General features: G+C 45.5%; 8 protein-coding genes and 1 non-coding gene across 10 annotated transcripts in view; 3 read left to right on the forward strand and 6 right to left on the reverse strand.

Annotated features, from left to right (window-relative positions):
* LOC6624884 (protein qui-1) overlaps positions 1 to 5871 on the reverse strand; it is a 73571-nt gene extending 67700 nt beyond the window's left edge. The window contains exons 1-2 of one of the 2 annotated variants that reach the window (XM_070210245.1): positions 5730 to 5871; positions 4597 to 4745 (exon numbers count right to left, since the gene is read on the reverse strand). The gene's annotated coding sequence lies outside the window, so the exon portion shown is untranslated. The remainder of the gene's footprint in view (positions 1 to 4596; positions 4746 to 5729) is intronic. The other variant, XM_070210246.1, reaches the window with a different exon arrangement.
* LOC116650880 (putative uncharacterized protein DDB_G0294196) lies at positions 158 to 2852 on the reverse strand. The gene is made up of 2 exons (XM_070210591.1): positions 2839 to 2852; positions 158 to 503 (listed from the first exon to the last, which is right to left on the reverse strand). Exons 1-2 carry the CDS (start codon positions 2850 to 2852, stop codon positions 158 to 160), a joined length of 360 nt encoding a protein of 119 aa, XP_070066692.1.
* Positions 5703 to 13115, forward strand: Hen1 (Hen1 methyltransferase). The gene is made up of 4 exons (XM_002050935.4): positions 5703 to 6039; positions 6115 to 6178; positions 12092 to 12261; positions 12328 to 13115. Exons 1-4 carry the CDS (start codon positions 5873 to 5875, stop codon positions 13067 to 13069), a joined length of 1143 nt encoding a protein of 380 aa, XP_002050971.1. The 5' UTR covers positions 5703 to 5872; the 3' UTR covers positions 13070 to 13115.
* On the reverse strand, positions 6289 to 11924 carry bsd (back seat driver). Its single transcript, XM_032436466.2, has 5 exons — positions 11766 to 11924; positions 10168 to 10851; positions 9936 to 10091; positions 7734 to 9871; positions 6289 to 7660 (listed from the first exon to the last, which is right to left on the reverse strand). Exons 2-5 carry the CDS (start codon positions 10607 to 10609, stop codon positions 7025 to 7027), a joined length of 3372 nt encoding a protein of 1123 aa, XP_032292357.1. The 5' UTR covers positions 10610 to 10851; positions 11766 to 11924; the 3' UTR covers positions 6289 to 7024.
* Positions 13116 to 13695: 580 nt separating the features above from the next.
* Positions 13696 to 14810, forward strand: LOC6626916 (dynein axonemal light chain 4). The gene is made up of 3 exons (XM_002050934.4): positions 13696 to 14028; positions 14098 to 14181; positions 14461 to 14810. Exons 1-3 carry the CDS (start codon positions 13963 to 13965, stop codon positions 14623 to 14625), a joined length of 315 nt encoding a protein of 104 aa, XP_002050970.1. The 5' UTR covers positions 13696 to 13962; the 3' UTR covers positions 14626 to 14810.
* A 94-nt stretch (positions 14811 to 14904) lies between these two features.
* On the reverse strand, positions 14905 to 23782 carry Prp8 (pre-mRNA processing factor 8). Its single transcript, XM_002050933.4, has 14 exons — positions 23654 to 23782; positions 22774 to 23409; positions 22499 to 22714; positions 22231 to 22443; positions 22042 to 22167; positions 21314 to 21733; positions 21016 to 21233; positions 19904 to 20955; positions 19648 to 19840; positions 18845 to 19418; positions 18628 to 18778; positions 18383 to 18559; positions 18028 to 18319; positions 14905 to 17973 (listed from the first exon to the last, which is right to left on the reverse strand). Exons 2-14 carry the CDS (start codon positions 23388 to 23390, stop codon positions 15029 to 15031), a joined length of 7194 nt encoding a protein of 2397 aa, XP_002050969.1. The 5' UTR covers positions 23391 to 23409; positions 23654 to 23782; the 3' UTR covers positions 14905 to 15028.
* LOC116651069 (small Cajal body-specific RNA PsiU2-55) lies at positions 21819 to 21998 on the reverse strand. Its single transcript, XR_004304107.1, has one exon. It is a non-coding gene; the product is annotated as a small Cajal body-specific RNA PsiU2-55 (non-coding RNA).
* Positions 23783 to 24276: 494 nt separating the features above from the next.
* On the forward strand, positions 24277 to 24906 carry LOC6626914 (uncharacterized). Its single transcript, XM_002050932.4, has 3 exons — positions 24277 to 24415; positions 24478 to 24549; positions 24611 to 24906. Exons 1-3 carry the CDS (start codon positions 24407 to 24409, stop codon positions 24791 to 24793), a joined length of 264 nt encoding a protein of 87 aa, XP_002050968.2. The 5' UTR covers positions 24277 to 24406; the 3' UTR covers positions 24794 to 24906.
* A 512-nt stretch (positions 24907 to 25418) lies between these two features.
* On the reverse strand, positions 25419 to 26763 carry LOC6626907 (uncharacterized). The gene is made up of 2 exons (XM_002050931.4): positions 25994 to 26763; positions 25419 to 25845 (listed from the first exon to the last, which is right to left on the reverse strand). Exons 1-2 carry the CDS (start codon positions 26003 to 26005, stop codon positions 25507 to 25509), a joined length of 351 nt encoding a protein of 116 aa, XP_002050967.1. The 5' UTR covers positions 26006 to 26763; the 3' UTR covers positions 25419 to 25506.
* Positions 26764 to 27097: the final 334 nt, after the last annotated feature.

Raw genomic sequence — 27097 nt, forward strand, 5'->3', positions numbered from 1 at the left:
GTTGCTGCTGTGGCTCTTGCTGTAGCTGCTGTTGTTGCTGATATTTCGGCGACTGTTGTTGTTGCTGCATCTGCTGCTGTGGTTTCTCTGGCAGTTTCTTCTGTTGTTGCTGCTGCTGTAATAGCAACAGTTCTTGTTGTTGCTGCTGTTGCTGCTGTTACTTATGTTGCTGATGTTGCTGATGTTGCTGTTGCTGCTGTTGTTGTTGCAATTGTTGTTGCTGATACTTCTGCGACTGTTGTTGTTGCTGCATCTGCTGCTGTGGTTTCTCTAGCTGTTGCTTCTGTTGTTGCTGTTGCTGCTGTTTCTTATGTTGCTGTTGTTGCTGATGTTGCTGATGTTGCTGATGTTGCTGTTGTTGCAGTTGTTGTTGCTGCTGTTGTTGCTGATATTCCGGCGACTGTTGTTGTTGCTGCATCTGCTGCTGTGGTTTCTCTGGCTGTTGCTTCTGTTGTTGCTGTTGCTGTTGTAGTAACAATTGTTGTTGCTGTTGTTGCTGCTGACTTAAGCACAGACAGAAATTACACCTCTAATTGGGCGACTTATGCACTGTCGCTGTGTCCCACATGACGTATACGTGTTTTGCATCGGTGCCAGCCGTCGCCCACGCTTGTCTACGATTTTTCGGGGCAACTTTTGTAATTGGTTTTGCACAGACATGTGCCACATCAGACCGAAAAGGGACACCCGACAACGGCAGCAGCAGCAACTGTTTTAATTAAGTGCGTCTCGATGTGAGCCGAAATTTTATTCAAAGCTGGTTTCTTTAGAAATATTATGAGCTGCAGAGCAGCAACAACAAAAACGACGACGACGACAACGACAATGTCTAGCAGGTGTGTTGCCACGCCCACACGGCTAATCTTTGTGCGTGTCGTAAGTAAACGTCAGCTGAGAAATGTTGACGTCAAAATGATTTAATTATCTTTTGATTTCATTTTGAAAAGTTTTTAATGCAAATCAGCAGCAACAAAGGCAGCAGCAACAACAGGAGCATTAACAACAGCTTCATATGGCTCTGCCTGGACGTAATCCTCACCAGCTTTTAGTACAGCTCAGCTTTTAGCCAGTTGAGAGCTTTGCGGCCAAGCTGAATAGGCCAAGGCAGGACAAGGTGCCTAGAGCAGGCGTTTCTTCATTTTAATTCAGCTGGGTGGGTGTGTGTGTGTGTGGGTGTGTGTGTGTGTGGGTGTGTGATTGTGTGGAGAAGGACATGTAAGCTCTTGCCCCAGCATGGGGCAGGTTCAGTCTATTGTTATGTTTGCGTGTGCGTGTGTGTGCGTGTCTGTAAAGTTATTAAAAGCATTCAAAGCATTTCGGCAGCTGGCGCCGGGGTTTTCAGCCAGGGGCAGGGCAGGGGGCGTGTCATTTACATAACTATGGCTAAACAAACACGAAATGCCGCCTGCCCGGACACGAATAGCAAACCCAACCAACAGCTACCCGCTATCCAAGCAATAGAGAGGTGTTTTTGGGACTGCCCAAAAATGTTCTACAAAATAACACAACCGCAACAAATTATCAATAAACAGCTGAAACAACAAATGTGCCAATTGTTGTTGTTGTTGTTGCTGTTGTTGCTGTTGTTGCTGTTGTTGTTGAGCGGAAACAGCAAACAAAAGTTATTCGAGCAAATCGTACAGCTCATTGTCATAGATGACACGGCACAATAAGTTGATATAAATGATTATTTTATGCTCGAATATGGACTGTAAGCTGCCGATTAAACTTGTCACAAGCAGAGCCCAGGCAATAAGACCCAACGCTCAGAAAATTGTCAAAATACAAGAAACAATTGATAAACTTAGCGCAGCTGCAGATTAAATGCCCAAAACGCGCCAAGAGAACCCAAGAAAACAAGTAGCAGTCCGACATAAAAATTCAGTTTCATTAAGTCAGCAGATTTTGGCGAATTGTGTCGAATTCATATATTCGCACATTTTGATACCCTTTTCAAGTGATTTTAATGCATGTGGACCGTTAAATTACGCGCAAATAATGGCAAATGAGAAGAAATTAAATGCGAAATAAAATTGCGAGCACAGATTGAAGCTGGCTCCGTTGACCTTTTGTTGGGCGCAACTTTTGCCATTTCAAGGTAGTCACATAAAATTGCATATTTATGGCAGCATCAATGTGGCATGTGGGATGCGCTGTATGTGGCATTATTGGTGTCAGTCTGTTGCCCTTGGTTGCTTGCCGGCCCCAACCCTCTTGGCCGCCTGTGGCAGAGGAGCGCAGCTTTCATTTGATTTGCATGTGCGGTCGCGCCGCACCCGAAGTGTAGGCAAACAACGTGAATGTTTATGTACTCTACATGTTGCCACAATTCAGTCGAGTTGCTGCCATTGCGAAGCTATCAAAACATGTGCTACACGCCGCATCGTCTCGAGTGTGGCAGGGGCAACAGCATGTTGCCACAGCAATGTGCGCGGTGGGGCACAACAGCAGCCAACGTTGGCCAACTTGTTGCCGAGTTCAGTTGCTGCTGCTGCTGCACTCTTGTGGCAACGTTTGCCATTGCTTTATGGCCTTTACCCCCTCCGACTTACCCCGCACCAACCAACGCAGCTACAAGCCAACACAAACTCTTCGCCTAACCAATTGTATGTGGCATGTGGTGCGTATGAGCGGGGCCAACATGAATGTTATTTCATTTACTCAAATGTTGTTGTACCCTATTCACAAACTCTAATGGGGTATATTGCTGGTGTACAAGACAACAACTGGAATTTAGACGCTCACCAGCAGGCGCAACTCCCAATGCAGCTGTATTGGGTCTAAGCTCACTAGGTCCAGGTTAAGCTCAGGGTTTGGAAGCCACTGCCTTGGACTTACAGTTGGAGAGTCATTAGCCTAAATAACACTTGCTTTCACAAACACACATTTTTCAGGTATAGCCTTGGACTTTGGTATGCACAATTGGATGTCATATTTATGCACTGAAAATTTTATAAAGCTTGCAAGTTAAACACCGAAGTTAATCAAGAATGCATTTCTCACAGTGTGGGACTGAAAGAAGAAGAAGCACGACCGCAGCGTTAACTGCGCAGCAAGCGGCTTGCGTGCTAATGTGTGCGTGTGTGTGTGTGTGCGTGCGTGTGTTTGTGTGTGTGTCTCCTCTTGTTTAGCATAAGCTTGAGTTCAGGGTATTTGCTGGTCGAGCACTCCCCACCAGAGCAATCTTAGTTATTTTTTTTTATAGTGTTTTTTGCGGCTAACGGCTTTTGTGAGAGCTGATGAATTGGTTTTGCGGTCTTCCAGTCAAATGCACTTGGCTCGAGTTTGGTTTTCATTTGAAAGCCACCTTTTTTTTTTATAATATTATTTTGTGTTTATATTCATTTGATTTAAAGCTTAAAAGCAAAACCCCAACACACACGCACACACACACACACACACAAACGAATTCATTAAGTTGCCCAGTTTACCAAACTAATTTCGTGCCATGTTTCAAATTCAAATGTCTTTTGTGTGGCTTTTCGGACGCCCTTTAAAACAGTAAACCGTCAACCGCCACCCGCCACCCGCCACCCCGCTACCCCGCTACCCGCTGACCGAACAGCTCCCAAGCACACAGCTGATGTACAAATTAGAGCACACAAATGTGTCCCAAGTGCGTGTGCCCTCTAGCTGGATGAGCGCGCTGCGACAGCGTGCTGCTCCTGCTGCTGCTGCTGCTGATGATGATGATGATAATGGCTGGTTCTTGTTTCTGCTGGGCAAAAAAAAAAAAAAAAAAAAACAACACGGCACATTTGTAATTTGTTGGGCAGCACAATGAAGTCTACGTTTTGGTTATGGCGCCTGCATAAAGCACGTCGCACATCGCACAACGCATTTATCCGTCGGCTTGTAAGCGATGCGCGTGTTGTGCGCTGCCCCGTCGCCTGCATAATTTATGCGAAATCAGCGACGAAGGCAGCGCAGTCCACCACACCAGAGCAGCAGCCCACCACACCACACCGCCAACCCACCAAACCAACGGCAATCCACCAACAGCTGCCAGCGGCGGCGCCTGCACGTAAAATGCTTTATCCGCGTTTCATTGTCGCGCGACAAAAAAAAAAAAAAAAAAGAAGCGGCAGGCAACAAATTTACAAATTTGCTGCGCAGCTAAAAAATATTAACGCTTGGATTTCATACCTGCCACGAGCAAGAAGAAGAAGAAGAAGGAGAAGAAGCAGCGACAACTGTAGCTCAACACACGACAGCCAGACAGTCGCCTGGCATGTCTTCCATCTTTGAAAAACTTTGTCTTCAGTCATACGAAGTTGTTCCACTTTATGCCTCTCTCCCCGCCCCCTCTCCACCGGCCCCTCACCAACAACCCATACACACCACTACTTTTGCTGTGCTTGCGGGTCTTAAGGATAATCACCTTGAAAACAGAACAGACTTTAAGCAGATAGAGAGAGAGAGAGAGAGGGAGAGAGAGGGAGAGAGAGTGCGAGAGCAAACGTTGTTTTTATCGCACTTCTTTCTTTTACTTTCGTGCTGCTGCATGCGCCTTTTTGTCCACACTTTGCCGCTGTGTTTATTTTTGCATAATTTTCTTTTATCCTAAGTCCAATGTATTTTTCATATTCTGCTTACCTGGCCTGGCCTGGTCTGCTCCTAATCCTGCTCCCCCTTCCGATTCAGCTGCTGCTTCTTGTTTTGGTGTCGCATTTTGAAATTGTCGTCTCAACAAATTTGTTTACCTGGCCGCGTGTGCGTGCACATAACGGCACATTGGCAAGTTTCTAAGGATTACACACAGAGAAAGAGCAACAGAGATAGAGTGAGTGGGTACGAGAGAGAGAGAGAGCGAGTGTAAGTTTCTATTTGATATCTTGCTCATTATACAAAAGTTGCGTGTATATAGAAAACAACGAAAACATTTCATTCAACTTTTTGGGCCCAAATTCAATGAGGCCAAGTTAGCGCCCCTAAATGCTTTTTCCATAAAAGCAAAAACTACAACAACAACAACAACGGGCCCAAAACAAATGAAACGGGGAAAACCGTTTGTAGCAAATTATATTAATGCTATAAAAAAAAAAAACGAAAAGCGAATCTTTTTACAAACTCGTTTCGTTTCGGCTCTTATGATTATTTTCTTTTTGGTTTTACCCACAGGCCGCTTTAATGTTTACTTTACTTTATTTCTTGCAGTCCGTTTGTTGTTTGTTACTTTTACAGGGCGCAAGCCAAATGAGTTTGTCTGCCCCAGCAAGAGGCAGCAACAACAAAGTTAAAAACTAACTTGCTGCCGTCCAGCACGGTCGGTCCTAAATGTGTTACGAAAATATCAAACGTAATGAGGGTCAAGCAATGTTTGGGCTTTGGTTTGGTTTACTTTATTTTTGCTTTGGGGCGGCAGACCAAAAGGTTCCTGCTTGACCAGCTGCGGCTGCTTGTTTGCCGAAGGGCAACAGAAAGTGGCCACAAAACAAAACATAGATTTTATGCACAACACTGCACATTTGAACTTTTCAAGTCAAAGTCTTAACGAGCAGAACATTTCTGCTAGACATTTTGCACTTTATGATGAGCTTAAAAAAATTTTTAAAAAAATATTGGCGCTCTTTTTATCGAAATGGTGCGATATGTTCGATAACGCAAACGCAAAATGAGTCGAAAGCGCGCAAAATGCGCAACGTAACGAGAAAATAAAAAAAAACGTAAGGTTAGCTTAGCGCTATAAACAGACGCGCTAAGTTGGCTGCACGCAATCGTCTACTCACCTCAAGTTGTGCCCGCTCGTGTGCGGCTTTCTTGGAATTTTTACCATATACCGCTCGCGGTCGCACTGAAGCTGACAGAAACAGATGTAAACAATTCGAGTGAATGCCCAAGACCATATTGCATGTGATCTTCACAATTTATAATGTTTCACTACACACTGCCCTGTGGTGGATTTAATACACGAACGAAACTCACTGAAACGGGAATTAACTTCGATCCGCCGGTGTACGAGCAGCGATATTGTGCTACAATCCAAATATTAGAGGATGCGCGCTGGGTACACGAAATCAAAAAGGTCACTGAATTCGGGTGCGTATTATATTGTTCACTTTAGTTTTTCTAATTACATTTAGCACGGTTTTTTTTATCTGTTCTTTTCTTCAGCTGTGCTGAGATGCGACTCTTCCAGTTAATGCGACGCATCGAAACTATCGAACATATTCTGCAGGTTTGTAATGCGATTAAGAGCGCCATTTCCCTATAAATGAGTTATTACTTGTTACGTGGTCAATATGGGGAAATTAAACAGTTAGCTTATATAGGTAATCGTTAATGACATACAGTTTCTAGTTATTTTATTTATATACGCAGTTTATAGCCTAGCTTAAACTTAATAATTATGTTTTATGCAATAATAACCTTCATCTAGTTAAATACTTTTTTTTCCTTTTTTTTTTTTTTCTTTTGAGGGGATATTATCATTTATGTAATATAATCGATTCGGGTGCGACTTAAAGCGAGCGTAACTTAAAAACTTTCAAATAAAATTAAAATTAAACAATAATTTGCTATCAAGGCCAATTTATAACCTAACGGTGCACCTGTCTCAGTGCCTACACATTCATCTCTCCTATATATATGTATATATATGTCTGCATGTACGTACTGTAACAATTTCTGCTGAATATGTCCTTAAAAATGTTGTATAAAATGAAAGAACGATAGAAATGACACAAAATTCTGTGCTTTTTCACTTTTTTTAAGTGTGCTGCAACAACTTTATGAACAGACATTGATCCAATGAAGGCGTAACCTTTCTAAATTCACCTCGCGCTCTCTCTCTCTCTCTCTCTCTCTTGGTGTCTCTCTTTCACTTAGGCTATAGTTTACTTCTAAAAAATACTTGAAAACGCAGCAGAACTGTTATTTGTATTTACTGTTAATTCATGTAGTTTTGCCAGGCTTCACTAATTTGTTGCCATTTAGCAGCAGCTATTAATTATTTGTTTTGTTTTGTTGTGTAAGGTAGGGGAGGGGTGGGGAGGGCAGGATATTGGGATAACTAACTATCGTATCACTTGCGGCAATGCCTGGACGAGTTGACATTGCGCCCCTTGCCGTAGCTGTTCTCATCATCGTATTGCCACACGCTGTACACATTCTGCATATTTGTGGCATAGTTGTTCTCCACATCCTGCTGCCGCTCGCCGTGCATGTGTGCTTCAGTCTTATATAGACAGCGACGGGTGCGCCGCTGTTTGGTTGGATCCTGATCCACTGATCGACTGGACTTTAGCTTGTTGTTATTGTTATTGTTGTTGTTGTTGTTGTTGTTGTGGTGATGATGATGATGATGATGATGTTGCTCCAATTCGCCGGTGGCGGACGCCATTGTCGCGTTCTCCTTGCGAGCGGCACAGCCACGTTTATTACCCCCAACTGTTGTTAACGGTGTAACAATCATCCTGTGATCCTGCTGCTCCTGCTCCTCCTGCTGCTGCTGCTGCTGCTGCTGACTATCTCCATTTGTGTTTCTCAATTTGCCGGTTCGCTTGCGCGTCGCGCCTTTGCCCTTACCCAGCTGCTGTTGCTGTTGTTGAGCTTGCTGCACCTGAATCAGTTTACTGTTGTTGCGCGGACGCCCACGGCCCCGACGCACTGTCTCCGACTGTGTCGTGCCTTCACTTTCGTCGCTCTGCTGATAATCCATCTAAGCATGATTTAAAGACATTCATGAATGAGTTATCTGGATGTTATATATATATATAAAGCTTAGCACTCACCTCTTCGTCTTCACTTGTTGCCTCTGGCTCCGCTTTTTCCATGTCAACTTCGTCTTCCTCCTCCTCTTCTTCGTCCTCCTCCTCCTCCTCCTCCTCCTCCTCTTCTTCCTCCTCCTCCTGGTCCTCCTCTTCATCCTCCTCCTCCTCTTCCTCATAATCCTCATCGTTATCTTCCGCCGCCTCGTATTTGTCCGTTTCACTTGCCTCTTCGTTGTTGTGCTCCTGCACGCTCAGCCCCTTGTCCCGTCTGCTCTGCTCCACAGCCAATATCGCATAGGTCGGCCTGCCCTCGTACCGCCTGGGCAGACGCGACTGCAACGGGCAGATGACCTCCTCACGCTCAAACTCTTTGACGGCACGTTCGCGTGCTATTTGATCGGGATCCTGTGACAGCACTTCCGCCCACGAGAATTTCTTCTTCTTGGCATTCTTTTTGTTGGACTTGGAACGCAGATTCTTGGGCGAGACACGATTCGTTAGCGAATGCTCCTGGAATGGTGTGCTGAGCGTCGCGGAGCGCATCACATTGCATGCAATTTTATTATTCAGCTCGAATATGTCGCACTTGGCGCCGCCATCGAGCTCATCCTTGATGCAGGAGACACGTGTGCGCAAGATCTCATCGCTGCTCAACTGCATCTGGCTGCAGTCGTAGCCGAGGCGGCGATACTCGCGCTTGAAGATGCTGCGATAGCGCTCATAATTGGGCCGCTCCTGATATGCGAGCTGTCCGATCTGCTGCAGAAATTCACCCAAATATTTAGGAACCTGTTTGCCATAGAACTGTCGCAGCATTTCGCACACATCGGTCATGAACAGCTCCTTGGCGCGATGCACCTTCTCTTGCTGCTGCTGCTGGGCCACATCTTTCCACGGCAGATAACCCTCCGACCAGTACAGCAAATTGTAGCCCAAGCACTCCAAATCGCTGCGACGCGAATGCGCGCCCAAGTGTGCATCGCGCGAGGTGAACTCCAGTGTGCCATCGTGCGCTCGTCGCTGATCCATGATAAAGGGCCTGTGCACGCCGCGATCCTGATACTTGGAGGCCAGACCAAAGTCAATCAAGAATATGTGCTCCTCCTCCACCTGCACCAGCTGATACTGTGTCGCGGCACGCTTACTTCGTGACATGGCTTTGGGTACGGGTTCGGAGACATTAGATTTTAGATGCTGCTGCTGCTGCTGTTGCTTTGACTCCTGGCGGCGGGTGACGGCGCGAGTGGAGGAGCGTGAGATGCGCTGTTTGGCTGCACTGGCACCGCCCGAACGCCTGGCACACGGCGGCACAAACTCATCGGACTCATTGTCCGAACTTTCCGGCGACTGTTCGCTGTTGGCATCCGCTTTCACCGGATAGCCATCCTCGTTGAAGAGCTCCGAGTAGCTAACCCGCTTGGCCGGTCGCAGATAATGTGACTTGACCATCTCCTCGTACATGGAGCTGGAGTTGCGTCTATCGTTGCGGCGACACGAACGCATCGGATTCGAGCCGCTAAACTCGACGGGAGCATTGCGTGCGCGTCGCTTATTTTTGTTGCTCACTGGCGTCTGGTACAGGTCCAGGCTGTTGCTATTGTTGCTATTTGTTGTGGCACCATCGTCAAAGTCCTCGTCCTCGTCCTCATCCTCGTCCTCGGCATCGAGGTCCTCTTTGATGGGCGCAATGTGCTTTAGCGCAAATTTGTCGTTCTTCGCGAAGTAGTCATCGTCGTTGGTCTCCTGCTCGGAACTGTTGCCGCTATCCGTCGTCTGCTGCTTCTCCTCGTAGTGCTCGTCGTAGCTCTTACTCTTGCCGCCGCCCTGCTGCACCGGCTGCCGCTTGAGGTACTTGCACTTGGATATCATCAGGTTCTGCGCCTTGATATCGTTGTGGCAATAGCCCTTGTCATGCAGATGCTCCAGCACATTGATAATGTTTATGGCCAGCACCAGCAGAGATTTTTGCGCCACACGCGCATTCTTGATCAACGAATGCAGATCCCGATCAAAGCGCGGCAGCACCAGAAACCGATAGCGCCCATCCCCGAAGTAGTGTGTGCCCGAGGCTATGTAGCTCGGAATGCCTGTGGGCGGACCCTGGCTAATTGTTGGCGGCAACTGCGCCAGGCTGCACGCCTCGCTGCCATTCGTAATCTCTGCAAGAAATCGTTGGGATTAGCCAGGATTTAAGTGAATATCTGTGTGTTTTGTGCTACTTACGCTGCGTCTGATTGGTATTGATGAGACAATGTATCTCCACGAAGAGCGGCCCATTCGAGTGTGGCTCGATTTTGACCACATATTTGGCGCTCTCCGAGCTAACCGGGCAAACAGTGTCATCCGAGGCAAGAAATATCTCGCCAAAGTTGCCCTTGCCTGCAGGGAATTGTTATCAAGATTACAACATATATATTAATGTATATATACATGTATAGCTAGTTGGTAGACATACCTATGGGTCGTCCCAGTCGCCAGGCCTTGGAGAGCACATCCCTTAGGATGGTGCCATTGACTACGGACGGGCGTAGTGTGTAAACCGGGCGCGGTGATTCGGTTGCATTGGAATTGTTGTGATCGCTGAAGCCGCCGCTGGCAAATGTGGCCAGGGATAGCAATGATGCACGCGAGTTGACCGGACACTGGCCACGTGGTGCTCCTGTCGGCGCTGGCTGCGGCTGCGGCTGTGGTGTTTGCAATAGAGCTACGTTCGCCGAGCCGGATGATGAGGAGTCCTCGTCATCGTTTTCGTGCCAATCAAAATTGTTATTGTCAGCGCTCAGGCGCTGGCACTTCTCCACCCGGGAGGCTTTAACAGCTGGACGCTTGCGTTTCCGTGCTTGTGTTTTATTCGTTTCCGTTTGTTGCTGGCGCTCCGAAGCGATGCGTTTGCCCATGTTTAGCAGGCGGCACTCGATTGGAAAAACGCTCCAACTTTCAAATTTCCAATGCCCAGTGGATCGGATCAGATCGGATCGGGTCGGGTTGGTCAGTTGACAGTTGTCAGTCTCAAGTTAACGCAGAGCGCATAAAGGAACGTTGAATTTCAAATTCTTGCGAGTTGTTTCTGTTTGTTTTTGTCTGTATTCCCTTTTGTCTGTTTATACCACGCTTTCTTTACTGTTGACATTCGTGGTGGCTGTGTGGCAAGAAGAAGAATGGCGCTGATGAGTTTATTTTCAGCTATGATTTATTTAAACTGCTTACGCCTAAACAAATGCCAAAAAAAAAAATCAAACAAAACACACGCGCACACACACACACATACGCAGTAAAATCCTATTGTAACTGCTGCTGATTAATTTAGCATTTTTTTTTTGTTGTTTCTTTTACATTTTTTTGTTTTGCCACCACTAATTCAGGTTTCACGCTCTATTGTTTTGAATTTCGTCGTTGCGCCGGCACAATGTGAATGGAACGCTGTCGGCTAAGGCGGAATGGCAAAATTATGGGCACGGGGCACATGCATACATACATATGTATATGCGTGCATGCATACGCACGCACACCAACAGCGCTCGCCTTGGTATTGGTCACAATTATGCACACACAACAAAACAAATAATTTAACAAATCTCTGATAATTCCCCGACAATTAATCACTATTGCTAAAACTGCAAAATATAATATATACGCATGTGCTTATACACACATATATATAAATGCGAATTTTACACTCGGCACTCGGTGAAAAACACACACAAGAAATCTTGTCTGACACGAACGAACAGCCATAGAGGACGGGGACCGTGGCTTCCTGCTGCATGGAAGAATATTGATTTAGCTGCAGCGCCGGCACAGGCCACAACAGTTGCCTTGAAGCATTTTATTTAAATATATTGGCGCTGCAGGCACAACTATTTGATTTAGCTGCACAATTTCTATGCCGTTTGGCTATTCGTTTGGTTAATTTCATTTGTCACTTTTCTGTATGTATTTCTTTCACGTATTACAAGTTTTCTTCTTCTTGTTTTCACGTTGTCTTTTCCCTCGAATGCAGTACAAGAAAAAATTTCACTCAGCACGCTTTGCTGGCATACAGTTGTTGCTTACACAGTTGCGTTTGTCTGTTTAGTTACACATTTTCACTATATTTTGCAATTGAATCTATTTATTTCGATACTCAATTGATTTTCACAACAAATTACATATTCTTCGTGCACTGCTGCCCGTGCTCGGAACACTCACACACACACGCGCATTCAATGTGACAAGCCAATGTTTCGTTGCCATGTTGTTGCGCCATTTTGTTTCGTTTCTGGTTGTGTACAGTGCTGCCAGACTGTTCAAATTGCACTTGTGTTGTGAAACGAGCTGGCATTAAAACCGGCTGTTAATATTTGAATTTTCATTTAAATTTTTATCGTTATCAATCACAGGTGGACATTGACCATAATCTCTTAAAAGGGAATTTAGGTCGTACAAACCCACTTGTTTGCGACTTTCTCAGACAACGCCTCGGTCCATTGCGTGTTGAGGTGCTGCATGGCAGCGTGGCGGACTCGGCTGATGAATTAAGGGACACAGATGCCGTCGTCGCATTGGAACTGTAAGTTATCTGACTGGCATAATATTCACTACTACTATTATTATTAATAATATATTTCTTTTGCAGCATAGAGCACGTTTATGACGATGTGCTGGCCAAGATTCCTGCTAATATCTTTGGCTTTATGCAACCCAAAATTGTAATATTCAGCACACCCAATTCGGACTTTAATATAATATTCACACGCTTCAATCCGCTGCTGCCCAATGGCTTTCGCCACTTGGATCACAAGTTTGAATGGACACGCGAGGAGTTCAAAGCCTGGTGCCTGGGCATCACCGAAAAGTATCCCAATTACATGTTCTCCTTGTTGGGCGTCGGTGAGCCGCCGCCAGGCGACGAATCCGTGGGTTATGTATCCCAAATAGCCCTGTTTGTGCGAAAGGATTTGCTGGGCATGCCACTGCCGGAGCCACTTAAAGTCCAGCCCATCCCAGACAGTCGAGGAGCAGGCTATCAACGCCTGCATCTCGTTGATTTTCCCTTCAACAAGGACATTCGCACACAAGAGGAGAAAATCTGGTCGGAGATCGAAATCCAACTTTATCGCTGCACAAAAGACGAGGATTATTATGATTATGACAAACGCACGTACAAAATGTCCATTGTCGAGCTGCTTAACAGGCTTCAGTATTTGGGCGCTACGCGACAAATATTGGATCAATTATTGGAGCAGCATCAAAAGCCAATCGAAAATGGTTTCGTGCTCATCGAGGAGGAGGTGGAGGAGCACGAGCAGGATCTGTACGAGGAGCACGAGCAAATGGCGCCAGTCTCCAGCGCAGACGAGGAAAACTGGGATACCTAACTATATGAGAATAATAATAATAATAATATAGTAATAAATGCTGCAGCGGCACATAAATCAAATGTTCATACACTCTCTGCTGGGGGAGGATTTGTTTGTCAACTTTTCAATTTGCCCTAACGCCAGCCCCTGCCACCCCAACCCGATGCTGACCCAGCAACCACCCGGACGAGATGTTAAAGCGTTTGATGCTTGGCTTGAATATCTTCTTTTTTTTTGGGGGGGTGGCCGCCAAGATGACGAGACGCCGGCATCCGTCTAGCTGGCACCCGCACGGAAATTGCAATTGTTTGCAAAATGAGGGTGGCAATCAGTCGAGCAGCGGACTTGGCGCAAACGCAGCACAACAAACACAACACACAACACACAAACACACACACACACACACCGAGGCACAGAGCCCATTAATACCCTGCCGTGACTCTGCTTTTGCGGTTGCCTGGCCCGAGCAAAGTTAATGGAGTCGGCGTCAGAGTCGTCAGTTGCAAGTGAATCGCGCTCCTGGCAGGCAACACAAATTTGCCATAGCAGCTGTCCCGCAGCCCGCTTCGACTACCTAGTTCCCTCACCCCCCTTCCGCACGTGGTGCCTGTGACAATAACAAAAACAACAACAATTCAGATTCATTCTCATGCCAGCCATCAATCCTACCTGGACTAATATCTAACTTGAATTCTATGTCACATGTAAATCGGAATTTAACTCAATTTTTATAACATTACCAGTTACTAGCTCGCGTGTCTATGTGTGTGTTTGTGTGTGTGTGCGGGGTTTATCGCGTGTCCTTTATATAGCTTCGCCGTATTTAGGCAACGGAAACGTCGCACGTTCAGTTCCGTGCACTGAACATAGCCTGGTAACTTGGTAAGACTTGCTGCACCCAGCTGCCCGACATGGCCGATGATGAGGGCGGCAAGGAGGGCGACAAGAAAATCGTGCACACCTATCCGCTGGTCAAGGTTGGTGCCAGCAATCTTTAGCATTAAGTAAACGCCGTATTACTCTATAATCGTAATTACTCAAAACAGCACACGGACATGAAGGAGGAGATGCGCCAGGAGGTCATCGACTTGAGCGTCAGTGTGTGCGAGAAATACTCTTCAAATTATGAGGTAAGTTGGGTAACTAAATGGAAAACTAGCTAACTAAGTGGAAAACAGTTTGGCTCAGCGCTCTCGTGTGATAAGAGCGATATATTACAATAGTGATCCGATCCTAACTTTGATCTATTTGAACATAAGCAAACAATTGGAGAATATATATATATCATCTCTATGATCTTCTAATTTGGTGACCTACTTTTCCGTCTTAACAAATCAACAGATCTTTTTGTTGTCTTCAAGAATCAAACCCAAAAATCTGCCATAATTAACTTTAAATATTTGCCACAGCTAGCTGCCAAAACGATTAAGGAGACAATGGACAAGAAATTCGGCATCTATTGGCATGTTGTTGTCGGCGAGGGTTTTGGCTTTGAGGTATCCTATGAGACTGAGAATATACTCTATCTATTCTTTGCCGGCAACTTGGCCGTTGTGCTGTGGAAATGCTCCTGAAGCGGCGCCAACGAACAAACAGCTAACAGACGTACCTAGAAACCGAAAACGAAACTAAAAGAATATATAAAAATTTTTGTATTACCTATACAACATATATATATATATATCTATATAGCATGTAGTTAATGTTATGTATTAAGTTGCGCCATGTAAAAAGAGAAATAAAAAGAAAAACTGAAATCGAAATGTGGAAAAGTTGTGTGTTCTTTGCCATGGCAACTGCTGTTTAGTCCACACAAAAACAAAAACAAAAAAAAAAGGAAAAAGGAAACTTGGTTAATGTGGAAATTAATTGAAGGCTTTTCTTTTAGTAGGACACACTCACATACAGATTTATAAAAAATTGTTTTGTACGCACTTAACATCTCGCCTTGATGCAGAAATTTTACAGGTTTTTTTTTTAGGCATAAACATCCTCACGATCGGCGCCGGCGCCATCGCCGCCATCCTCGAGGTTCGAGAAGAGCAGAAAATGCGATGTGCGATGCAGTTCGTGATAGAATTCCTTTGGATTGGCCAATTGCAGTTCGTATTTCATGTTCGGATCGTGTCGCACGCCCATAAAATTATAATTCCAACTGCTTTGCGCCGGCACCATGAAGAAACCAAGGAACTTGTTGGACAACAGCATTTGGACGCGTTCATAATGGGAGGGCAGATAGCCCTTGGGATTGTTGCCTTTGTCCGTATTCTTGGAGCCCCACTCAAAGCCGGAGGGCGTCAATTTGTAGGCAGTCAACGAGCAGGAGCCGGGCGTAAAGGAACAGGTGATGACAATTGTCTTTTCGCCATCCCAATTGGAGTTCTCCTGCATGATCTTGGCATGCGTGGTTATATCCTGCGGCGACAGCTGCGGCAACTCATTCGGCTGTGTGTGTATCCAGCCGAGTGGCTCCATATCCTTGAGATATTGATGCGTGGGCAGAGCATTTGGCAAATTGATCGTCTGATGTGTGCCCCACTGCGGCGGCATCACAATGCAACGTATCTCCTTCACCTGCGGATTGTCTGGCGGACTCACGCCATACAAATAGCCAGCGATCTGTGCACGCAGATCGGATATGGTCACGAACTTTTTCAGTATATTCTTGGGCAGAATGTAGGTGTAGCCCGTCTCTTTGATGTCATCGGAGCTAACATAGATGTGATTCGTGCGCAAATGCAGATTCGTTGCGGATATGGCACGCACACGCCATTCGGTCTTCGAGCTGAACGTCTGCGTCTCATAGTTGGACGTCGTCGAGGTGATAATCTCGTCGCCATGTTTGTTTGTTGTTCGCGTTGTTGTCGCCGTCAGTTGATTCTGTTCCTTGGTCTGCTTCTCAATTTCGGCAATTTGTTGACGCTGCGCGGACGGCGCGCTTATCTCCATGCCCAGTATAATGTCGCGGATCTCGGACTGTGTCAGCGAGGCAACATTCACATTGTTCTTTTTGCCATAATCGGCTAAAATGAGATCCTTCAGCTGCACCTCCACCTTGATCCATTCCTCGTCCGTTAACGTTGGCCAAATGTGATGCGCCTCCGTTATGGTCGTCTTGTCCGGCTTGAGTATGATCTTGGTGCGCTCCGTGTTGACGTGCAGGGCGCGCAGGATCAGTATAAGACGACTGAATGCCGTATAGGATGATATGGTCTTTAGCCAGTCGTCATACAGATTGAACAGCACCATTTGAGGTTCGGTGGCCTTTAGGATCAAATCACCAAACTTCTCCACCTTGAGACAGGCCTGGAAGGGCAGCTGCAGCTCCGAGCCCTTGATAACGATATTGGGAAAGTCGAGCAAATGCACCTCAAGCGGATCCAACATGCCCTTGCGCGTGACAATAATCTGCTTGGGCTGCTCCTCGACGGGCAGCGAACGAATGAGCGCTGCAACTTCCTCGGCTGTCTTCCATTTGGCCAATTGACCCAAACGCTTCTGACCCGCCCACACTGAGGTGTGTATAATCTTGAGAAATAGCTGCCCGGTGCGTGGATTAAATATGAAGATGGCTCCGTTAATCGGTTTTGTTGTCAAATTACCCTCAAACGTCTTGTGAATGGTCACGCGATACACATTTGTGTCGTCCACAAACCAAATGATTTGATTCGAGAAAAGTTCACCATAGTTCTGGGAGCTGAGGTACGGTTCCGTTGGCTCTGAGGAGTACAGCTGCAACGCCTTGCGTATACGCTCGCGCAGCACATAAAGCGCCGGATTGGCCTTCATGATCTTGGCCATGGCCTGTTGTATTAGCGTCTTGCAGCCAGGGAACCAATTGCCATAGGCCGAATGCAAATTGTAGGCCAAATCGATGGCAATAAGCACGCCTGTCGGCGATGGATATATGGACATATTATCTGTGGTGTAGTCCAAGAACTTGGCCCTGGCATAACGCTCCACATCGTGCGAATCGTAGTCGCCCCAACGCAACTGTATATCCAGCCAATACTTTTGCGTTGTTGTATTGTCCATGGTGTCCTTTGTATCGGCTAGCAGCGATGGACGCGACACATTCCACTTGTAGGCGGGGAAGAGCAGAATATCCGCACAGGAGGAGTTCATTTTGTATGACTTGCGCGGATGTATGGTCTCCTTTTGCACCGTCTCAATCTCTAGGGCGTCTAGCTCCTGATCAAACACCTGACACAAATCCATGACAATGGACTCGTGTATCTTTTGCCACAAGTGAGCACGAAAGATTTGAATCAAGGAGATTTTTAGTGTGGGAATTTTGCCGTGCATGAAAATACCCGTCAGATCGAGTTGCACCTGGAAACCCACATATACATTGGCGCGATTGATTGTCGGTGACCACCAGAGCGTAAAGCGACGATTGGGTATCTGATTTAGACCGGAGCGCTGAGCATTTGTCAGCTTCTTGTACTTCATGGACTCCTCAAAACCGGATGCCTTCTCCCAGAACAGACCCTCCCAGGTTGGGAAGTACGTGCCCTTGAATAAGGTATGCTCCAGAATGCCCTCCACGCCGCCCAATGCTTGTATCATGTCCGTGCGATAGTTGTTCAGATTCCAAAGTTTGCCATCGTGTCGCTGATGTGTCCACCAGAATGGATTCTGCTTGAGCACCTGATACTGCTTGAACTCTGTGCGTATGCGCCAGCCCTTGTCATAGGCCAAGGTATGCCGATCCTTCTGGAAGAGCGTATTGATACGCGGTATACCACGATCCCAACTGTCCTCCAGATCTTCCAGCGTCAGACGACGATTCTGCGCATTCGCCTCTTGGCGCTTCAGTGCATACTCGGCCCAAACACGCTGCGAGTCTATAAATTCACTCTCCCACGGCTGTATATAGCGATACAGATTTGGTATAAGCTGATCCTCGTCATGCGACATGCCTGATAAAGTATTTCGTTAAAGAAGGAACAAATATTATGCCGTTTTCCACTTACCGGAGCGGAAATGCGTGATGCCCACATCGGTTTGCTTAGACCAGCGCAGATCTGATTGTGGTATCAGGACATGACCCATGCTCAACATGCCCAAGCCGCCCAGCTCTTTGGGCGTGTAGAACACTACGGGCGGGAAACGCGAAGGCATTTTGGAGTTCAAGCCAATCTTGATACGTGTCTGTATTTTGTTTTCGCACTTGACCAGCAAATCGAGCAGCTCCTGTGTATTGACCACAGCCTCACGGAAATAGGTCATCAGACCGATTAGAGCGGTGTTCCATTTGTTGACAATCTATTTAGGGCAACGATTAAATAGCATAAACAATTTCCATCAGGCACGTTTAATTGCACTCACTTTTGTGAATGTGGTGGAGCCGGAGGCCATTAAAATCTGTCGCACACGATTGTGGAAACGTCCCAGAGACTCGTCATCCACGCGCAGGAAACACTGAGCTGTGCGCTCCTTTGTTATTTCATTCTGCAAATTCCAGACGCCATCGCGGTGCGTGAACTCTTCGTTTTGTGTGCGACACTGCAAAAGTTTAACAAATAAAGCAAATTATTAACTGAACTCGGCGAATAGTTTGGATTTAAAGGAACCTTGGGCAGAATGCGGCACTCGAAGCCACTCATATTAAACAGCAAATTGGGGTTATCCTTGGAATAAACGGAAACAAATGTGCTCTCCCAGCCAATGGTGGTCACGGAGCGGGGCAAACGATTCTTGATGTCCCAAAAGACAGCGCGACCACTGCAAGGTAAAACAAAGACAAGTCAAACGAAAGCTGGTTAGGATTAGGGTGATAGAAAAACCTACAGATTAACGTCGTGCTTCATCAGACGCATGCGTGCATCGCGTGGCCAGCACTTTTTGTTATTATAGCCCACAATATTCTCATTATTTGGATCCGGATGCTCGGTCAGATAACGCTGGATGAGATCACGCGCCTCCTCAGCCGAAAATCTAAAGAACAAATGTATGCGATCCACATAGCGACAGTAAAGCCGTATGGGATGCGCTGTTTCCGTGACAGCATCCTGGAATGTCAGAAAATCGTTGGGCATTTGCGGTGGTCCAGCCATTTCGCTGGAGCGGTGCAGGCCCAGCACTAACAGATCCAAAACAAGTCCATAGTATTGTGTTATAAACGAGGAGAACTGCAGGCCACGTATGATGCCATAGCTGTTCGTATGATTCATGTCCTTGTAGTTGATGACCACGTTGTTCTTGGCCGTCATGTAATCGGCAATGTTGTGATCCACAATGAGACGCAGCAGACGATTGAGCAGAGTCAGATCAATTTTCTCGTAGAGCTTCTCAAAGCGCGACTCGAGCAGCACATTGCATTCGCCCTCACCCACGTCCCACACATCTTGCAGATTGTTGATGCCTGTGAAGGAAGTGGATCTATCAAACTAGGATTCTCCTTGGTAGTTCTCGTGGCAATTGGTTTACACATGAATCTTTATATTGCTGGTTAAATGCGCCACCTTTGGCGTGAGGTTTGCAACAAGGGGATGGAATCCAAGCTCATCACTTTGCCACAAATCACACGCCCAAAATGCGCAGATATATTACACACTCTGGACATGATCTGTGCATAAATCACGCTCCGTTACCTTGACACCACTTGTAGGCCAACAGCGGCGGTGGTTCCGTGTCGCTGGGCTTGATCCATGGCGGAAACAGACGTCGCTTGTCTGCCTCATACCACAGATACTGATCCAAATAGGCATCTGTGATCTTTTCCAGTGGCTCCACTTCGTAGACGGGTATTAGGTGGCTATACAAGTCCATGAACTCAATGCCCACCTGATAGAAGAAGAGGAGCAATGAAAAACCTAGCCACATTCAAACAATTTAGAATAGTCTCACCTCCTTAAAGGCGCGCTGCGTCAGCAGATGACGCTTGATACGGGACAGCGCCTCGTGCGGATTGTCGTAGGCCTGTTCGATCAGACCCAGTTCCTCACGCTGGCTTTGGTTCAAACGCGACTTGACGCTGTATGCCTCCTTCAGACGTTCCAAGGCCAAAATCAGCAGCTTGGTGTCATGCTTGTAGGAGAGCGGCGGAAAGGGTATCGGTGCAAAGCGACGCGACTCCAGCCAATGCACTGTTGTGGTGTATATGGCCACCGCCTCCTCGGGCGATATATAGGGGCCATCCTTGAGGTAGTTATGCTGTCGCTCCTGCTCCGCCTTCAAATACAGACGCGTCAAACGACCCAAATTCTTTTTGCACACAGTCTTGTCCACGGTGGCACCACGTCGTATACGCTCTCGATTGTAGTGCGCCGTGTTTGTCCACCAGTCGGCCTTCATTTTGACATAGCGCAGAATCATATTCTCTATGGGTATGGGCAGACCGGGCACCTTCCACGGTATATTGGCCTTCCAGCAGCGCCAGGCCTCTGACAAATGCTGGAGTATGGTACGCGCCTTGTTTTGCTTAATGCCCTCGGGCATCATGTCCACAATATCGTGCATAACCGAGGCACGCAGCTCCAAATCGAAATGGGATTCGACACGTTGTTTGGTCACCGTTTTGGCCACGCCCTTGGAATGACGACCCTCGAATTGACGTGACAACAAGTTGCCCAGCCAACGTTCCAGCAGTGGAGTTATGCCACGCATAAAGAACAACCAAACACGCCAGCCAGGTGCCCAGAAGCCACAGCCCGGACCCTTGCCGACGGGTCCCGTATTGAAGCGATAGTAGATTAGATGCTTCAAGTCCTTGCACATGCGTATCTGTCGCATCAGCTTGTACTTGTAGCGATACATGCCCGTCAGTTGGCCCACATGCGCAAAGATATACTGTAGACCATCAGCTAGCTGAAAGGCGTCCACATTATTGAGACGATACTGTACATGCGAGTCGATGATCAGTTTGGTTAGACGTAGAATCTCGCGGCACAAATGGAAAGCTGTAAAAGAGACCAAGAGTTGAGTGATTGGGTGTGGACACATTGGATGTGGTCAGTTACCATTGCCGAAACGTGACTTTTTACGCTCCTTGGTAGTCAGCGTCTTGACCGGCTTCAAGTTGAAATTATAGTCCAAATGCAGGTAGTTCAGATTCTTACGATGAATAAGCAGATTAAGCATATTATAGCCCTGACGACACACTTGCAAACCGGCCTCCACCCAGTCCAGTGTGGTGGTCTGGAAAAACTTGGTCGCCTTGAATGAACGGAACAAATAGCTGAAAAAAAAAACAAACATGTAAAAAACAAATAATCAGATATAATTCAACATAGCTTTTTAATCATTTGGCTAACCCACCGCTTCTTTTGTGGCTTCGGTTTGCGATGTTTCAGAGCATTGAGCACATAATATTTCAACAGCTTCTGATAGCTGACGCGCACCTTGACCGGGTGACCAGGTGGGCAATGCTCCTTGTACCAGCACTTGACCAGCGGCACATCGATGGCACGACGGGAGCGACCCGAACGCATATTAAACGGACGCGGTGCCCATAACAACGCAATGCCATTGGCTGTATTATCTGTATAGAGTGGCGTATCCTGGAGAAAAGGCTGCACATCATCGGGCAGCGTAAAGTCCTCGTCGTCTTCAGGCATAGGTTCTTGTATTTTAGAATTAGCATTGCGATGTGAAATGGGATTGATAAGTGGATCAAAGTAAAAGGCAGGCAAGTCAGGATCTTCGGTCTTGATGTAGACCACGTTGGGCGTATGGTACCTAGAGAGAAACCATATAAATAAATTAGCCGTATTTCTTAAAAAAAAAGTCTTGGCTTTATCGACTAACTAATCTTAAAAACTATGTGTGTATGCAACTATCAGCAGTCCAGATTTAAGTTCCACAATCGGAACGAACATTCACATTGCAAAACCCAGGAATCAATCGCTAAATTGGTAGTAAATCGGGCCTTATTGTTTGATCTAACATGGCATGAAGCGTTACCAGTATATGCGTACAACTGGGAACTCTACGGCCATGTAAATATATCTAACTACATATACAATCGTAAAGATAAGTTCGTTTACCAGCTCAGATGCACAAAATGCGGCATATTGTTGTACAGGTATGGAAACGCAATACGATACTCGGTGCGTATGGGCTGCCTTATTATAACCTTGTTTATATCATTGAACTCATTCCAGTCCTCGTCACTGCGTGAGAAAAGAAATGCAATTAAAACTAGTTCTTAACTTATATTCACTTCATTCACTTACCCAACATTATGATCCTTAATAAGCGGCTCAAACTTTGGGCCACCGGGTATGGCCATGTTCAGTGCTTTGGCTGTGAAGAAGCTCTTTGGATCGAATAGATAAAAGAAATTATTGTCGACCAAGTCGGTGAGCAGCTGATTGGCCAGACGGTAAAGCGTTGCCAGCTGGGGCAGGGAAAGATTCCACTTGCGATAAGTAGAGCCATTCACAAACCTAACAGAGAGCAGGATTATAAAGGATATTGGTTTATATATATGGATATGCTTACGGCGTATCGACTAGTGGTCGATGATCATAGAACCATTTGTAGACAGCATTATCTTCATCGTTGTCCAGCTCAATTTGTATGGCCTCCAGCGGCTCCACATCCAAAACGTTGTCCGCATAGTCCAGCGGCGGCTCCTCATCGTCGAATGGCGGAAAACGCATACGCTTAAAGTGGCGACGGTCGCGTTTCTCACGACGCATCATAATCCACATGGTGCTGCCAAATGTACCCTGATATTTAGCTTAGATATAAAGAGTACCTTAATTGGAACTTACCCCCACTGCGCAATGTAAACCGGCTCGATGACCCAGGGTATCTCATTGACAAAGGTAATGGCGCCCGTTATGTGGTAGAGCACCTGCACATCCCTTATCTGCTCCCACGGCATGGGCATGTTCTCGAGCAGCTTAAGCACTGCATGTGGCATGTATTTGAGTGCGCCCAGATAGACACGCTTGTCGTGGCGATATTTGCGTGAGGTCATGTCACCATGATCACGTATAATCTTGCGTATATGCTCTGGCGGCATGTCCTCTTTCTGTGTGTCAATAAAACCGAATTTGCGTTTCTCGGCAAAACGTTTCGACTGCAAGTGCTGCCACTTAAGCGCCTTCTCCTGCAGTTTCTCCTCGGTGAGAATATCTGGTTTTGGTGTGGGTATTTGTCCCAGCTGTGGCTGGGGCACGCCCACTGCCGGCACCGGTATGCCATTGGCGTGTCCCGACGGCGGCAATGGGGCACCCGGTGGTGGTATTTGCTGTATCTGGTTGGCCATCTGCTGCTGCGCATGCAGCTGGGCCTGCTGTGCATGGGCCGCCGCGTACGCCTGCTGCTGGGCCATCAACTGGGCGGCCCAGGCATTTGGCGGAATCATATACGGCGGTATAGACATCGCTCAATTGCATGCGACACTATCAATCAATAAATGGATATATATATAAAGACATACAATAAAAACAAACCACACACACGTTTCGTTTACGCCGAACAGAAAGAAGAAGATGCAAAGGCAGAAGCAGCGGCAGCGGCAGACGTTCGCTGCCGTCGCCGCGTTTTGCAATTTTCACCACAGCCCTTTTAGCGCAAACATCAAGTGCCACACACAAAATTAACTATTTAAAACATACATGGAGAATACGGGTGCTAAATAATTACCTATTCAAACAATTTCAAGCACTTTTTCGTGGATTTTAAACAATTTTCCGGTTTCTCTTGCAAAACGTTTACGATGCGGCAGACATTTTTCAGAGATGACCCGATATAATTTGCAAGCCAACATCGATAGGCGATAGATCGATTTAGCTCAAGTAAAAAAGTAATCGATATTTAAACGTTAAGTAAACGTACTTGGAATTGTTTTCAAATCATATAATAATATTTCAAGAAATCCCCAAGCATGTTCTAATTGTAATAATGAAATCAATAAGCTGGTCAACAGCTTCAAAACGTATTTTGTGCACTATTTACCCTACTCATTATGAACTTTTTTTTCACAAAATGCGTCAGCGTATTTACTTACTGACGAATGTCAGGAATTTTTGATGTCAAACGGAAAACATGTTTCGATATTGAACTATATATAATTGATTTACTTTAATTCTCTAATTAGCTCTGAAACAGTGCACACGCTGTGTGCAAAATTTGACCCTGACACATGAATACAAATATTATACCCAATTTCCACACGGTTAACGACTTCTCCAGATCTTCTCCTATGTTTGGCCAATCAATGATCATGTGCAAAATCAATCTCTGGCATATTTTGCGCACTATATAAGAACTTGGCTAGATGGCACAGAATCACAGTTTAGCAATAACCGAGCTTCTAGGCAGAGCCAAACTCAGCGAAAGGCGTTAATTTGCTAAGAAAAAAAAATCTATTGCGAGATTTCACAAACAATATTAACGATGGCAAAGGTACAAAAAATCAACAACAACAACAAAAATCAGTCAATTATTTAACTATGCACTAATTCCAGCTCTTGATAGGCTTTATTTGCCTGACAGCTCTAATTTGCATGCTGGCAACTGTAAAAGCAGCTCCTGCACAGGTATTTAAACAATAATTCAAATATTTTCTATAAATAATTCGAATTGTATTTGGCTTAAAAGAGCTTGGACGACGACCTCTCTACGGCGGACAGCATAGGCGTTGGCTACTATGTGCCATCCTATTACAGTCCATATTACGGCAGAAGCAGCTATGGCTACGGCGGATTTGGCGGTTACGGCTACGGTGGCTACAGAGGTTACGGCAGCTACTATCGTCGCCCCATTTATCCGGTCTGGGGCTGAGCATGAGACGCAATAGAGCCTAGATAGTAGTTCATACACATACATCTATATATACATATATATATATCGCACTTTAAGTCTTGTAAAACTAACAACAATATTTTAGCTAAAAATTTAGCCGTTTTTCTCTTAGTATTCTAGCTCTATGTTTACATTAAGGAAAAGAGTTTACTTAAACACAATGTATTTTCTTTTTCTTTTCTCGAGACCCATTCCGTCCAGTTGCTGCTCCTTTCACTCGACTACTGTGTCATCCAAAACAAGTTCAGTCGGTTTTGATTTTTACCTACACAAAATGACGTCACAAATGCCTTTGACCCCACGACAATTAACAACGCGCCACACACAAAAAATTACATTTTTTTTGGAATTTTTTTTTGCTCTGTTTAAGCTGGAGAACCGGATTGCACGACTTTAAAAAGCGCTTCCGAAGAAGTTGCAGCAATAAATTTTGTGGCTAGCTGCCGGCAACGTAACATAAATTGCAAAAGGGAAATTTCGGCCAAGCGAATTACCCGTAGACGGCGCTGAACCCGCGACCCGCGACCCGCACAAGCTCAAAGTTTGAGCTACATATAAAAAAAAAAAAAAAAGAAGAGTTTTACAAAATAATAAAACAATTAAGTACAATTTTGTGGCATCGAAATGTTTGCGTTTTAGTCTATGCAAAAAATTAAGTTAGGTTTTTGTTTTTGGAGGCTGTAAAGCGGCCTCTAGTGGTGCCGGCGAGCGTGTCCATGCGCCTTGTGCGCTTGCTTCTTGTGATGATGGGCCTTTTGCTGATGGCCCTTTGAGGATTTGCCGCTCCTGGACGACTTGTGGCGTCTGCCATTGCGCTGCGTCTTGGAATGATGCGGCGCCAGTGGCACATTGATGCGACCATGCTTCACATGCTCCTTGGCCGCATCCTGTATGCTGTGTTGCTGATTGTGTTCCGCCAGCTGGCCGCCATGTGTGGCCACATGCTGACGCTTGTGATGCTGCCGCTGGTCCTGCTCCAGCTGCTGCGATGCCAGCACAGCGGCAATCAGGATTGTGGCAATTATAAACAACTATAAAACGGGGGGAAAAAAAAGAAATGTATCAAAACAAAATAGCTATGCAACATTTGGAATACCCGAATGGGCAGGATTGTGCGACACAGCTGCTATCTAAGCGGATAAGATAACAATGTCGGCCCCCTTTCACGAGCCCACTCACCGATTTCAGCATGATATTTCCACGGTTTTTCAGCTTTGCCTTACGAATTCTCGTTGTATAAACGCAGACGTTCGAATGTCGACTGCTGTCGGAAACTCTTCCGCTGGTGTTTATAACGTTATCTTTTATATGACCAGCGAGCAGCGCTCCAGCCCCTACATCATATATATACACACACACACACTTATATATATATATGTACTTTCATATGCGTCAGTTTGTGCGCGCGGCGTTTTATCGGCCATAAAGACCGAAATACAGAGTATGCTTATGGTTTATGTATTTTCTCATTTGATGTAACCAGATGTGGCTCTTGGCAGACATAGCTCAATCCTAACTAGAAATTACGTGACTTTCGGTCAAAGTCTATATACATACATATACTCAGATCATATTGATGGGTAAACATTTCTCCAGTTCTAAATTCAACGGAAGTTCCAACTGCTGAGGCACTTCATTCCTATATAATATAATCCAGCTGTCTGCTTATCTACACATACATACACACATACACACACACACACATATATATATATATATATAATCGGCACACTTATCTTTCATAGAACGCTTTGGTATACGATATGGCTCTATATATATATATATATATATTTTTAGTTTTCAGTGTAAAATATAATTGGATCATGAATTTGATTTTATTGCATATACTTGAAAATTAGAATTATACAAAATAAGTGTAAATAAAATACTAATTCACGATTTCTTGCTGCTGTTTTGTGTGTGTTTGTGTTAACTTTTAATCTATTGAATTGAAAGTTTATTTATTGATTTGAATATATATTTGTATATGTTTACGTGTGTTCGCTTGCTAAACGTAGTTAGTTAATTATATAAATATGTATGTATGTGTTTTGCTATCGAATGCTTCTTTGCTTCATATTCAACGTACATAAGTATACAAAAGGTTGAATATATGTATATATATATAAAATATTTGCTTACATAGAATATATATATAAGTGGGATTTACGCAAAGTGTTGGTTATAAGGAGAAATATATAATTTAGAGTAGAACAAAATTGGTTTTAGAAAACAAAATCGAAGTTAATATGCAGAAAACAATAGAAAATAAAAACATAAATA

Source organism: Drosophila virilis, chromosome 5, assembly GCF_030788295.1.
Source record: "Drosophila virilis strain 15010-1051.87 chromosome 5, Dvir_AGI_RSII-ME, whole genome shotgun sequence".
Classification (NCBI taxonomy): domain Eukaryota; kingdom Metazoa; phylum Arthropoda; class Insecta; order Diptera; family Drosophilidae; genus Drosophila; species Drosophila virilis.

Bases quoted from the DNA above. Each gene is read 5' to 3' on its own strand.
- Hen1 (XM_002050935.4), top strand. From the start codon at position 5,873: ATGTTTCACTACACACTGCCCTGTGGTGGATTTAATACACGAACGAAA. The intron at 6,179-12,091 runs GTTTGTAATGCG...TATCAATCACAG, and splicing joins CTATCGAACATATTCTGCAG to GTGGACATTGACCATAATCT. The intron at 12,262-12,327 runs GTAAGTTATCTG...TTTCTTTTGCAG, and splicing joins GCCGTCGTCGCATTGGAACT to CATAGAGCACGTTTATGACG.
- bsd (XM_032436466.2), bottom strand. From the start codon at position 10,609: ATGGGCAAACGCATCGCTTCGGAGCGCCAGCAACAAACGGAAACGAAT. The intron at 10,092-10,167 runs GTATGTCTACCA...AATTCCCTGCAG, and splicing joins GCGACTGGGACGACCCATAG to GCAAGGGCAACTTTGGCGAG. The intron at 7,661-7,733 runs GTGAGTGCTAAG...AATCATGCTTAG, and splicing joins CAACAAGTGAAGACGAAGAG to ATGGATTATCAGCAGAGCGA.
- LOC6626916 (XM_002050934.4), top strand. From the start codon at position 13,963: ATGGCCGATGATGAGGGCGGCAAGGAGGGCGACAAGAAAATCGTGCAC. The intron at 14,029-14,097 runs GTTGGTGCCAGC...TACTCAAAACAG, and splicing joins ACACCTATCCGCTGGTCAAG to CACACGGACATGAAGGAGGA. The intron at 14,182-14,460 runs GTAAGTTGGGTA...TATTTGCCACAG, and splicing joins AATACTCTTCAAATTATGAG to CTAGCTGCCAAAACGATTAA.
- Prp8 (XM_002050933.4), bottom strand. From the start codon at position 23,390: ATGTCTATACCGCCGTATATGATTCCGCCAAATGCCTGGGCCGCCCAG. The intron at 22,444-22,498 runs GTAAGCATATCC...GCTCTCTGTTAG, and splicing joins CGACCACTAGTCGATACGCC to GTTTGTGAATGGCTCTACTT. The intron at 17,974-18,027 runs GTAAGTGGAAAA...ATACTTTATCAG, and splicing joins CATCACGCATTTCCGCTCCG to GCATGTCGCATGACGAGGAT.
- LOC6626914 (XM_002050932.4), top strand. The intron at 24,550-24,610 runs GTATTTAAACAA...TTGGCTTAAAAG, and splicing joins TAAAAGCAGCTCCTGCACAG to AGCTTGGACGACGACCTCTC.